The sequence below is a fragment of the Aethalodelphis obliquidens genome, unplaced genomic scaffold (assembly GCF_003676395.1).
Source record: "Aethalodelphis obliquidens isolate GAN/ISIS:26980383/991018 unplaced genomic scaffold, ASM367639v1 scaffold11, whole genome shotgun sequence".
Taxonomy (NCBI): Eukaryota; Metazoa; Chordata; class Mammalia; order Artiodactyla; family Delphinidae; genus Aethalodelphis; species Aethalodelphis obliquidens.
The window spans coordinates 13310658-13324425 of NW_020837955.1; the positions used below are offsets into that span (position 1 = coordinate 13310658).

The following is a 13768-nucleotide window of genomic DNA, read 5'->3' on the forward strand; positions in this document are numbered from 1 at the left end:
GGAAGTTGCAAATGAGGCTCAAGTATTTCAAGAACTGCTTCTCTGCCTTTTGGCCACTAAGTTCTTGATGAATATTTATTCAATTAAATTTTATTAAATAAACATCAGTTAATTTTTTCCCAACCTTGCTGTTTATCTTGACTAGCTTTGAACATGCACTAGAGTAGAGATTTGAATTTCCAACTTCATATAGACATTCTATGACTTCGTATATATGAAGTCTAATGACTGCATGATTCTAACAAATTAATCAATTTATATCCATTTGACATAAAGTATTTTGGGGAGTATTAGGACAATCAGTAGCTGAAAATACGCAATGTGAATGTGGCAGCGTGATTAACATTAACAATGTTTGCACTTCTTTTATTGCTAGCCTTTGCATCCCTTAATAGTCAAAATATTACATCGATGGAAGATTTCTTATTTCATTTACCTTGTAATCTAAGCTGTTGTTATTCATGCTTTGCTTCATACCTTAGTTTAATTTATCTGGCTTTTTGCCTTTATTTTCCTTACTTTTATCCCCTTTCTGATTCTGTTTTTCTGTAGCAGATGTCCTTACTGCTTCTCCTGTTCCTAACAGTCAGGAAGGTAAAGCCACTTGAACCTGACCTTGTAACTGCATGAATGTCGGCATTCTGTTTCCATTTGCTTAGGCCTGATTAGCATGAAGTTGTGACCCTCATAAGAATAAAAATGTAATTAAATGATTGATCTCGTTTATTTCTTGGCAGCCTGCATGGCCCTGATTTGGTATAAGGATATTTTGGTCTAAGCATTTGTGATCTGATGAGATAGTAAAATCATGGGTGAGAAATGAGCTTTCTTGTTTTTCGTTTTTCCTTTTAAAAGAACATAATCATGTTATATCTCTAACACCTTTAAAATCACTTTGAATAGTAATACCAAAACAAGAGCAAAGTATAAGATTATCTGTCATACTTTGGAAATTTTTAGATATATTTTAATTCCTATCCTTAAGATTTTCCCTTAATAAATTGATAGACAGTTATGAAAAAATTACTTTCCAATTAAGCATAATTGTGAAAACTACATTGCAAATAAGTGTCTTTTTCCCTCCGGTTTTGACATTTCTAGAGGTAAAAAAAGCTAATAGCTTCATTTTAAAGTGAGAGTGATTAAATCATGCCTGCACCATCTAGAAGTGCTTCAACCACTAAATCCTTCCCAGACTTGTGTGCTGAGAGCTTCTTGACAGGGTATCTTCCATAATGTTTGCACACTTCCAACCATCTGTATGAAAATGAGCTTTCTCATTTAGATTACGTCTATATGGTACCAAAACTACCGGTAAATTAGTCTATTCAATCAAAAATAAATGTATCATTTAACAAATTTTTAAAATTATACTTCAAGCCATCATTTTGGTAACATGTAGCCAGTGCCTCAGTCTTACATTACAGATAAGCACAAGTACCTGGATATCCTTGCAATGATGTAGCCATAGCCCTTAAGTGAAGCATTCAGTTCTTGTTTGCTGAAGCCTGCCAACTCATTTTCAGACAACATTCTAGAAGACAGACCTGAAAATAAATCATGTAATGACAAACTTCAGTTTGAGTATAATGAAGAAATCCCCAAGAGGATAAAGAAAGCAGATAACTCTGCTTGCAACAAAGGAAAGGTGGGTGAATGGTTTCTGTTAAATTACACTTGGATCGTCAGTTTCAGATAGGATTTCACTCCCTCCCTATCCTTTCCCTTCACCTCTCCGCTCACTTTCCCTTAGACACCAAAGTCCATATGGTGATGATATGGGACCCCCATCTGCAATTTATAGAAGGTTAGTCATCGATTCGTCCAGCCAATACCTACTGAAGATGTAGTGTGTGGCAGGCACTGAGATAGCGCAGGAGGTGATTTGGCCATGGAGACAAACATGTAAACAGTGCTTGTAGATAAGTACAAAGAACAGTGATTACACAGTGTAATCAGAGCATGATGATGTTGAGAAGCAGATAGAAACAGGGCATTCAGACCAGGAGGCTGGTACATTCAAGGAATTGCTAGAAGTTTTAAAGGTGTTTGGGATGACCAGGAAGATAAACAGGGCTGATTGGGAAGTGCTAACAGAGGAAGGACAACAAGAATAGAAAGAAAAATGAGATACCCGGACCCAACCCTCAAGTGCCTCACAGTGTATAGACTCTGAGCAAATCTATAGACATAGTTACAGTGACATTGTTGGACAACAAAATAATAAAATACGCCAAAAATTTGAGCCACAGAAGACACATACTCCACTATCTGTTAGTTCAACAACTATGCGTTGAATGTTCCACATTTAAGACGCTGGACTGTGCTCTGAGGGAAGACGAAGAATGAGTTAGACTCAGCCCTTGCTCTCAGAAAGCTTTTCTCTAGGGAAGGTGTTAGGACATGTATATGGATAAGATAGAGCAAGTGAAACACAGTGATGACATGAGAAAGGAACAAAGAGCTTTAGGGATTCCAAGGTGAGTGGCATATACCTTCCCTGTAAACCAGTATCATTTTTCCCTTGTTAGGTTTATGACATGGAACTGGGAGAAGAATTTTATCTTCCTCAGAATAAAAAGGAAAGCAGACAGATTGCACCAGAGCTTTCTGACCTTGTCATCTATTGCCAAGCAGTAAAGTTTCCAGGTAAGAATAGACAGTATCAAATGAACTTATTTACAAACAGAAACAGACTCACTGACTTAGAGAATGAACTAGTGGTTGCCGGGAGTCAGGTGGGGGGAATAGTTAGGGAGTTTGGGATTTACATCTACACACTGTATTTAAAATGGATAACCAGCAGGGACCTAATGTATAGCATAGGGAACTCTGCTCAATATTATGTAACAACTTAAATGGAAAAATAATTTGGAAAAGAATAGATACATGTGTATGTATAACTGAATCACTTTGCTGTACACATGAAACTAACACAATGTTGTTAATCAAGTACTCCAATATAAAATAAAAGTTAAAAAAAAAAGAATAGACAGTATATAACTGATTCACTCTGTTATAAAGCAGAAACTAACACACCATTGTAAAGCAATCATATCCCAATAAAGATGTTAAAAAAAAAAAAGAATAGACAGTATCATTTATAACATTTAAAGATACCAAAAGATTAAAATATGCTATTTATTTAATTGGGCATCATGAATACTCTCCAAATAACTAAATTGTGTTGCTGAAATCATTGTTACAGTATCTAATAAATATTTATTATTATTTGCTTTGATGCTGATGAGGAGAATACCATAAAATGTTCATTTTTCAGATCATATCATGTCTCTCCATTATAGTTAATAATAATAATATTCATAACATCTAATAGCTAAAATTTATTAAGCACTTAATACCAGGATTTATGCTATGTATTTTATGTACATCATCTTAAATGACTCCATAATAATTCTATGAGTAGGTGGATTTATCTCCATTTCTAAATAACAGTCTGAGAGAGATGAAATAATTGGCCCAAGGTTTCAGAGCATATCAGTTAAGACTCTTTTGTTTGAAAGTGGCAGAAGTTACTTAAGCAAAGAAGAAATTTATTGGCTTATGTGTTGAAAAGTGAAGGGATATATGAGTTTCAGGTACAGCTTGGTCCAGGGCTTTCTGTCTCCATATTTCTCACTCTGCTGCTACTATGTTGGCTCTTTTCCCTTTGCGGTTGCAAGGCAGCTGCAGCAGGCTAACACTGCATACTTCTAGATTCAGCTTCAGTATGAGTCTCTTCCAGAACTTTCAGCAGCAGTTTCATGGTTTTCACTGGATCCTTTGCCCATCCCTGAACCAGTCACTGTGGCCAAGGACATGCAGTGCTCTGGCTGTCTAGGGCTTAGTCACGTGCCCCATCCCTGAGCTGGGTAGTGAGTCTCCACCCAAACTGCAAAGATCAAGGACAAAGTTTCAGTGGAGAGGTTTCCCCAGTTGGCCATTTTTAGAAGTACAAGTGCACTTAAGCTGATAAACCACTGCCCCCCCAAAAATATGCACTTCAGTTAATAAGTGGTAGGACTATGATTCTGAAGCCTGTCTATCTCCAAAGTCCTGCCTTTAACCCTAGCACTACCCTGCCTCTCTTGTTAGGGTGTGCTGTCAATGAGCTCATCCAGATGGGGCAGCAGGAGGTGGAGGGCAAACAGGAAAGTCCATAAATATATAGAAGTCAGAAAAATTCATCTCCTTCTATTAAGAAGGATTCCCTTGTACAAGATTTCTGAGGACAGGAGAGCAGCTGGAATTGGGGGATCCGTCTAAATGTTAGTAAACAGCATATATGAACTTGGTCTAGAGAGGGAAGTTAAAATACCAACCCTCATTTTTTTTTTTTTTTTTTTTCGGTACGCGGGCCTCTCACTGTTGTGGCCTCTCCCGTTACGGAGCGCAGGCTCCGGACGCACAGGCTCAGCGGCCATGGCTCACGGGCCCAGCTGCTCCGCGGCACACGGGATCCTCCCGGACCGGGGCACGAACCCGTGTCCCCTGCATCGGCAGGCGGACTCTCAACCGCTGTGCCACCAGGGAAGCCCCCAACCCTCATTTTTTTTAAGATGGTCTAGACGCGGGTCCTGGCTTCCAGAGGCTTCTCTTAAGCCCTAGTTCTCACACTCTGCCCTGCAAATGGGACAGAGGTCCTGGACTATTGGAAAACTAGGTAACGAGTGGTCTGTTCACACACCAGAAGGGGAAAAAAATCGTAGATGAAGCTTTCTCAATTTTAAGTTTTCTCCCATAAACTGTTTTTAAACTTCTGGTAGCTGCTGCTGCTTATCTACTAGCAAATTCTGTTGAGGAGGATGAGAATAAATAAGTAGCAAGCAAAGATTTCAAAGAAATGCAAGACCTTAGCTATGTAGGTTTAGTTTCACAGATCCTGACTTTCTGTCTCATAAGTACAGTATGACCATATCTGCAGCTGGTGAAATTGTTCTTATCACGGGGTAAAATCCTTTCACCGTCAAAGAGCCTCATGGCCTGCATGTCCTTCATCACAGGAACAGATGGGAAGACCACTCCATCCAAGAATCATACTCACTGCATCTCTTGTTCTTTATAAATTCAGCTGCCACTGCACCCAAACCATTCCTCTGGCTTTGTCTTTTCTTCTCAAGCACTGAGCAAACAAAGAGCACAAATTCCAAGAGATATTTGAAGTCACTATGAGAGATAAAGTTTCTGTACGGGTAGAGAATTGTGGAAGGGTCAAAACGTCATTTGGTCTAGCTTTTGACTTGAGACACAGGCGAAGCATGGGGTTATTTGACTTATTTTTAAAATTCCAAGTATGCTGTTTTTTTAAAGTGTTTATATAACACACATTCTTTATAGGTATACTATATTCTAATATGTTTTTTTAGTAATTGAAGTTTCTTACATTTTTCTTTCCCCAAATTTATTTTCTTTCTCAAAATGACTAAATTATATTGTCAGAATCATTGTCGTAATACCCTCTAAATATTTATTGTCATTATGATTAGTTTTGTTGCTCAGGAGGAAAATACCATAATGTGTTCATTTTCTTGAGCCATAACTTAATAAATTATATTAATTACAATAATAAAAAATGTTCATTTTGCTACACTGTTGATTTTAATTTTGCTACGTTATCAATTTCAATGCATCTCACCTTTCACCATCCCAAGTCCCTTCCAAGGAGCCACATGCAAAAAACTCTTCCGAGCAGTGAGGCACCATGAAGATCATGGGTATGACCTTCCCCAGAAGTAAAGTAACTTCCCCAAGATCACAGACCTGCTTCAGTGGCAGGGCTCCACTACTCAGTGAGCTTGGCCAGGACAGTTCTGTAACTTCTCTGCACTTCGGATTCCCTACCTGCGAAAGAGGCATAACATTGCTAACTTGCAGGGTTATTGTAAAAAGTAGTGATAAGGTATGCAACGTGATTAGCACACTATCTGGAAAATAGTTGGCTCTCTCGAAATGGCTGTTGTCATTTTCATTGGTGAACAGACCAGCAGGGAAGATGAAGATTCTTTGTTGCTCCTTCGATTACTTCTCTGTGCCTCTCCAGATTCCTTCCCCTTTCTTTATCACCCAGCCCTTGTTTCCTTGCGTGCTCACCCCACCCCAGAGAATGCCCAGGCTCCTCACAGGAGAGCCCACATACCCCTGGAGGATGTCAACATGTGCTGGGGTGTGTGCAAAAACCCCAGAAAGAACATGGCCCCTCACTCTGACCCCTCATCTCTTTTACTCGGGAGAAAATCCATTGTTAGATCATTGTGCAGAGGGCAAAATTCACATAAAGTTTTAAGATAAAGCATAAGAATTCACTGTTCCAAGTTTGTGCATCTTTGCAGTTTTGGATACTTCAGAGGAAAAAAAAATGTAGAAACCCCACCGCTGCTGTGTACTGAGCAATTTCTCTGAACAGGACACTCTATTAAGTATGCGGATATACATTATCTCATTTAATCCTAACCATGACCCTTTTGGAGATGAAGAAGAAGTGATCAGAGAGGTTAAGTAATTTGTGTGAGGTCACATCGCAGGGAACAGGGTTTAAACACTAGAGTCTACACTCTTATTAAACACTACTTTATCCTGTCTTCTCTGATGATGTTCTTGGAAGATAAATTTTCATCTCAAAGTGGCCCCTCTGAATGCTGCTTCAGTTAAAGGAAATACTCCCTAATGGTACAATTGTAGACAGTGAGAATGGTTTGGAGGCACTGGTGACTTTAAATTACACTTCCTGCCCTGGAGCCAGGTCTGCATGGTGTGCATTCATTTCCTCATTCAGCAAATATCTGTGAAGTTCCCGCTGCGCCACGCACTGTGACAGGCAGGAAGGATTCAGGGAGTGGTTGGACCAGAAGAGAGAAAGAGAAGCCATGAAACATGATTACCATCATAATCTGTTTCCCATTCAATCCTCAGATTAACCCTGTGAGTGAGTTCCTATCATTGCACCCATTTTGTAGATAAGAAAACTGAGGAATCAAGAAGGCAGATGTTAAGTCAAAGCTCATTCAGGAAGGAATTGATCCTAGACAATTATGACGCTACCGCTCAGGCTCTTGGCCATTCTTTCATCTCTCCATACTGCGTGGTTAGGTTCTGGAGCCCTTTCTTTTCACGCAATTTTTCGAAATCTTTCTGGTGTACAATCAGATGGGTGTGAGTGTGATCTGTGGTTGTCCTGTAATAATCATGCAGGCCTTGTCACATTTGCCAACAGAGATAAAAACTTTGCTATCATTGCCTGCAATGCTATCATTAACGGTGCTAAAAATGCAAGCAGGTCTTCTGTACTGGGTTACAAGGGAATAGTAGGACTTCAAAATAAACATTAACAGGGATGGAAAATGTTGAGTTCCCTTGCTTGTAGTTTTTGGCTTATTTATCTTCATTTTATGGGAACAGGCCTGTCAACTCTAAATGCATCTGGCTCTAGCAGAGGAAAAGAAAGGAAAAGCAGGAAGTCCATTTTTGGCAACAATCCGGGCAGAATGAGCCCCGGGGAGACAGCATCACTTAACAAAACATCTGGAAAAAGTAAAGTCACCTTCTAACAGTATCTTTGCTTGAATCTGCCTGCTGGAGGATTCCAGTATTTCACTAAGCACTTTGCTGGAACTTTTTAAATCTTTTTTTATTTTCATGAATGTTCATGTTATCTAACTGTGGTATAAATATTTTTTTAATTACAAAATTACTCTCTTCCTAAAAAATAGCATTTCACTGAAGGTGTTCTAACACTGTTTGCCTCAAAAATAAAAATTGGAGCCACCTTGGAACCTTCTAGGGGTTCTTGGAACTGCACTCTTCACCATTATAACTCCAGAAGATATATCCATTTTATCTCTAATTACTTTTTATTGTCAAAGTAATAAATTCTCATAGTTAAAAAACTCAAACAATACAGAGGATTATTAAAGTTTCTTTCCACTCACAATGTCCCAGTTCTGTTCCCCAGAGGTAACCACTGTTAAGTTTATTGTGTTTAGTTCAAGAAAAATAAGATCCTTTTTAAGATAATCCAAATGGGATATAACTGAACATAACTTGTATAACTTTTATACTTGCAATAACTTTCCATATAGCTTTCTGTACATATAATCTACCTTCTCCTTACTGCCCCTGTGGTATTCCAGTGTGTGGATATGCATTTATTTAACCACTTCCTCACTGGTGGAACTTTTGGGTTGCTTCCTGGGTTTTTTGTTGCTTTTTTTTTTTTTTCTTGCTATAAAAAACACTGCTAGATTGAACACCCTTATACATATACTGTTGTGTATTTATGCAGATATATCCACAGGACAGATGAGGTACTGAGGCAAAGGACTTTCAGGCTTTTAATTTAAAATGGTGTTGCGGCACTCACTTTACCTATCCCTTTTTGGGGGAAGGTCTAACTGGCTTTATTATTTATTGACCCTTGAATGGGTAGCATCCCATCTAGCAAGTAGAAAGGCATACCCTCGGTAGCTATCATTTGGTCTCAAGGTGGTGGACTCACAAGTAACACTCAAGATGTATTCTGATGTGTGATGTGTTGTGATTCTTTCCTGGGGTGTTGTTCAGGTTTCTCTTGCTAAAATATGTAAAGTTTTCTGCACTAATCTGAGGCTAATCTTTGGGGGGTTTAGGTTCCTGTGAAGGAATGCGACAGGCCTGGGAGGACTCGCCTTCCTCTGTCAACCCAGCCACGTCCCTCAGCGCTATCATTAGAACTCCCAAATGCTACCACATCTCCTCGCTGAATGAAAACGCCGCCAAGCGTCTGTGTCGCAGGTGTTCTCAGAAACTGATCCAACACACTGCCTGCCAGCTGCTGAGGACGTATCCGGCTGCCACCCGCATCGACTCGTCCAACCCCAGCCCCCTACTCTTCTGGCTCCATGGGATACAGCTCGTGGCGCTCAACTACCAGACAGATGGTAATGGGCCTGCTTCACCCGGAGGGGTGCCCCTTCCCCTTGCTCCTTTGCGTCTTATATCTCAGCAAACGTAGTTCAACAAAAAACGTTTCAAAGGGGGCAAGATTCCCAACTGAGGCCTATGTGAGGGTAAACATACAGATGACAGAGAACAGAAGTGAATTCGATACTGAACTGTGCTCTTGACTTTCCAGAGTTAAGGCAATAGAAAAGAACCTTCAGGGAGCCCCTATTAGTCTCCTGGTTCTGCCCCCTTTTTAAAGCACTTTTCAAACATAAGACTGTTCTTGACAGGGCTGTGTCCAGTTTGTTTTTAAAGACCTGATGGGGTAGAGATTTCCTAACACCCCTTAGTAACTGTCTTGCTAATCTCCTGTTCTTGCAGTGAAAAAGTAGGGTCTCTTGAAACCCTTTGCAAGTTAATACCATTTTAGCTTCCCCTCATCCCTTTGAGATTGAAATGGAGATTAATGGTCAGTGCTGTAAGAGCAGCTGACACAAGGGAAACAAGTCTGTGAATTACATGAACCGAGAAAGTAGTGTTCCTGCTTCTCCACCGTCCTGAGATAACGGATGAGGCCAAAAACTCCAGGGTACAAGCTACCTTTTATTGCATGTTCACTGTACACCAGGCACCATCTCAATTCTTGACCCCTATTTTCTCATTTAATCTTTGAAACAACTCTAAGAAGTGGGTACCTTTATGATCCCCATTTTTCAGATGAGCAAACCAAGACATAGAGCAATTAAGTGGCTCAAAATCACAGTATGACTTATAATAATAAATTCAAGCACTCTGGGGGTTTAGAGAATAAAATGTTTTGGTTCCACTTAGACGTGGTGAGAGGTGGGAGCTACAGCAGATGAGGAAAGAGCAGATGAGGAACGTTTCCTAGAAGCTCATTCAAAAACCAGAGTCTTCTCTTTGAACAATCAAGCAGCCTCCTCCTTCCTCTCCCGTGAACTGAATCAGATCCTAACCAACTGTGCTGTCCCATCGACCATAGCTTAGCCCTGCCTGCAGCCGAGGTCAAACCACAGTTGTAGCTCTGGGACCAGCTAGCCGCCTGGCACTGGCACCACCAGAGCCCATTTGTGGCTGACCCTGGTTAGAGACATCAGTCATATTTTCTTACCTTTGTTATATTTGCTTCTTTCAGTTGAAATTGAGTAAGATCATGCAGGTGAAATACCATACTTAGCATAGTGCCTGGAGCACAGACAGCATTCCGCAAACGTTAGCTACCATTAAGTGCTTTTGATAAGTTATGAAAACAGTATGATTTGGACTTGCAAGTGGAAATAATAGTGAAATATTTTAAAAGCTGTAAAAATTTATTTTCAATCTGTCCCAAGTGGCTTGTGGGTTTATATCTCTGGCCATGTCTATAGCCCCAAGTCCACTGTTGCCCTTGGTGGAGATGATACTGAAATATTTTAAGTGAACTGAAATAACTAGCAAAATGGTTTTCTCAAGGAAATGGAAATGCACTTGGTTTGGGACGTGTCCTTTCTCCTGAAGTGCCTAGGCTGGCGCAGACATACTGGCTCCACTGATGGCAGAGGGAGCCGCAGCTGAAGGGGACACGGGTATTGCCCCTCCTTGGGCCTCTCTGTGGTCTGGAAGCACACACGGAGGCTGCACCTTGGCCTCCACTCATCCCTGAAGGCTCTGTCTCTTTCCCAAATCAAGCCGGAGTGCATGTTCCCTTTGCCCCGCTCGGGGTGGGGCAGGAGGCTGTGTTGTGTGATTCATCCTCAGGTTTCTCTACATAATCTTCCAACTCAGGTGGGAGTGCTGCCATATAACCTCTCATGATTCTAGGCAGCAAGCAATGATTAAAAATCTCCCACGCTGGGCAAAGCTCACGCTACATGCAGTTTCAGTGTGTTCATCTGTAAAAATGGTCTTCATTCCTGCACACTGGGGTAGAGCCTGGTCAATCCCTTGCACACAGTAGATGCTCAATAAATGCATGTTGCACTGAGCTAACAGATTGTCTCAATGAGCCCCACTGCAGTCTGAACCTATAGTTCTTGATTTTGAGTCCAGCTCTCTTCTAGGTGTTGCTATGTGAATTTCAAGTCCAAATAGAGAAGAGTCAACGTTGGAATCACTATTTTTTAATTTTTGAAAAAGAATTCCTGGGTTAAGGAGTTCTTGGTTTTCCATGAAGCATGCCAGCCAAATAACAAAGAACCCCCTCCCAGTGCCCCTCTAGCCTCCAGATATGTTCCATAGGTCATCTGCCTTACACTTCCTGAATTTCAGGGGACCCCAGGTGCCCTAAAGTGGTGTCCATGGACTTAGGGCATCTCTTCCCAAGATCTCTAATGACTCCATCAACTCCAAGAAGGTCTGCAGTGATCTGGAACCAGAAATAGCTCGGGTCTACACTCATTAAAACCAACTCTTGAGTTTGGAAACTGACTTGAGTCTAGTATGCAGACCCTGGTTATTGCAGGCAACAGCCCCTCAAAGTTCTTTCCATCTGGGGCAGAATGATTCCTGCCTCATGTCCCAGGACCTCCAAGTATGTAGAAATGCAGCCCCACTCAAAAGAAAAACTTCTATTAATATTTATTACGCTTTCCTGAACGACTGTCACACCCTTCCTGATGACTTTTCCAGCCTCAAAATATAGGGATAATGATTCTGAGAATGGTTTCCACTTAATACAGGTTTTTAAATGAATAGAAGGACATAAGGATAAGGGTTTGCTTGATCTGCCATCCCATGCACTGACTGAGAGGGGTGATGAAATTACATAGATCTATGCACATTCTTTCACTTGGTTAAAACAGAGGTTTTAAAACTATAGCCCTAGATGAAGTTCTGGGACCACCTATAGGGGACAGTAGGAGGGCGAGATTTAAGGTCCCACCTTTACTCCAAACAGCAGCTCCATGTGGTTCTGTGTTACATAGAAAATCATCAAAAGAGATTTTAGTTAAGCAAAAGTGCTCTGAAGTTTTGGAAAGCTACAAAGACAGACACAGTGCTAATGAAATCAGACTTCAAACCCAAATGAGTGTTGACATCATAATCATAATTTAATACCTAACTCTTTATCGAGCACCTTCTATGTGCCAAATGCTGGGGTAGGGATTTTTGCACAGGACCTCACTTATCTTCATGACACTCCTGTGAGATGTACATTAAATGGCTCAATAGTTAAGATTAGGAACTGTGGGTCAGGCTGTCTGGGTTTGAACCTTAACTTTTTCACTTCTTGTACCTCAGTTTCTTCATCTATAAAAATGAGAATACTAAAAGAATCTACCTCATGTGTTATTGGGAGGCACTAATACACACAAGTTCTTAGAATGGGGCTTGATACATAGTAAGAGTGCAGTAAGTGTGAGCTGCTGTAATTTTTTTAGCAATATACTGTGTATCCATTTCTTACTTACCAACTCTTCCTGAGATACTTTGCTTCACTCTTTGAACCATTCTCTGCCCACATCTATGTTCCTCTGTCACAGAGCAGCCTGGGAAGAAAATTTTCTCCCACTGCAGGCAAGACAATTGACCTCAATGAATCAGTCATATTGGGGCTGGAAGGGGTCTGAGAGGTGGGGTCCAATGCACTAATTTTGTAGATAAGGAGACAGAGGTCCAAGGAGCTTTGATATGTGTCTAAGACATCTGACCCTAGAAATTCCTGCACACAATCCCAGCCAACCCCACGGATGGGGAAAAATTTCACACACGAGATGAGGAGAGGCCAACTTCTCATTGCTCTGTGGCGCTCATTTAGCACACTTTTCCTTGATGTCGGTCCATTTATCAGAGCTCATTCTGCACATGGAAGGAATCTATCAGAGGGAACATTTGTCAGGTGTGTCTCATAAACGTTTTGCTCATTTGGAATGTAACTTTTCTACAGACTTGTGCCATCAGATGAGCATTTGAGTGTGTAAGAGCCCAGAATCCGTGCAGGGATCCAACCGTTCATCAAACAACTCTGCCAAATAAAATTTGGCCACAGAAGACTGGAAGCTGTTGTGAGGGTTCCCAGAGTGTATGGAGGGGACTGTGGACATAATGTGAATCACATGTGATAATGATTTTTCTTTCATATTTAACTACAGCTTAAAAATAGAGGTAGAAACACTACGATTTATGATTCTTGAAATTGAAATTTCAAGAAAAAGATACGTTTCTCTGGCTCTTCTCCTGATCTTTCCTGGATTCTTAAGATTTTATCTTACGTTTGAAAAAGCAAGAATTGGTCGTACAATTGTCTTCATGGTTTGGTGTTTAGGGATAAGAAAATGCCATTATGCCTTTCTAAAATTCAGTATAAAATGAGGTATTTCAAAGATTATTTTTTGGAAGGATGTTGTAAATTTTAATTTGCAAAAGGAGTTTTTAAGTGGCAGGTGTTTTTAAGTGGCTCCTGGGTTGGAGTGGGAACATGGGGCATATCCCATAGACAGTGAGCTCCATGAAGATGGGGATTTTGTGTCTTATTTCCTGCTGTATCTCTGGTTTCTAACACGAGCTGGCACATAGTAGGCACTCAGTCTATGGAGTGAGTGGTTGGTTCTCTCTTCTTCCTGCTTAAGCTTAGGGAAAATCGAAAAAGTCAATTTGTAAGATGACACTTTAGTGACAAGGTAACAAGTGATGTTGACTGTTTTGCAGATCTCCCTTTACATTTAAATGCTGCCATGTTTGAGGCCAACGGTGGCTGTGGTTATGTTCTGAAACCCCCAGTTCTGTGGGACAAGAACTGTCCCATGTATCAGAAGTTTTCTCCCTTGGAAAGAGACCTGGACAACATGGAGCCTGCCATCTATTCTTTAACTGTAAGTCTGGCCCTGATGGTCCCAATAGAATATAGGAAGGT

The 13768-nt window shown here is 40.7% G+C and overlaps 1 protein-coding gene across 1 annotated transcript in view; it reads left to right on the forward strand.

The window, feature by feature from the left end:
- PLCE1 (phospholipase C epsilon 1) overlaps positions 1–13768 on the forward strand; it is a 317648-nt gene that overhangs the window by 283150 nt on the left and 20730 nt on the right. The window contains exons 21-25 of the mRNA XM_027112091.1: positions 1527–1648; positions 2532–2649; positions 7396–7527; positions 8622–8912; positions 13564–13727. Of these exons, the coding sequence (XP_026967892.1) occupies positions 1527–1648; positions 2532–2649; positions 7396–7527; positions 8622–8912; positions 13564–13727 (827 nt within the window). The remainder of the gene's footprint in view (positions 1–1526; positions 1649–2531; positions 2650–7395; positions 7528–8621; positions 8913–13563; positions 13728–13768) is intronic.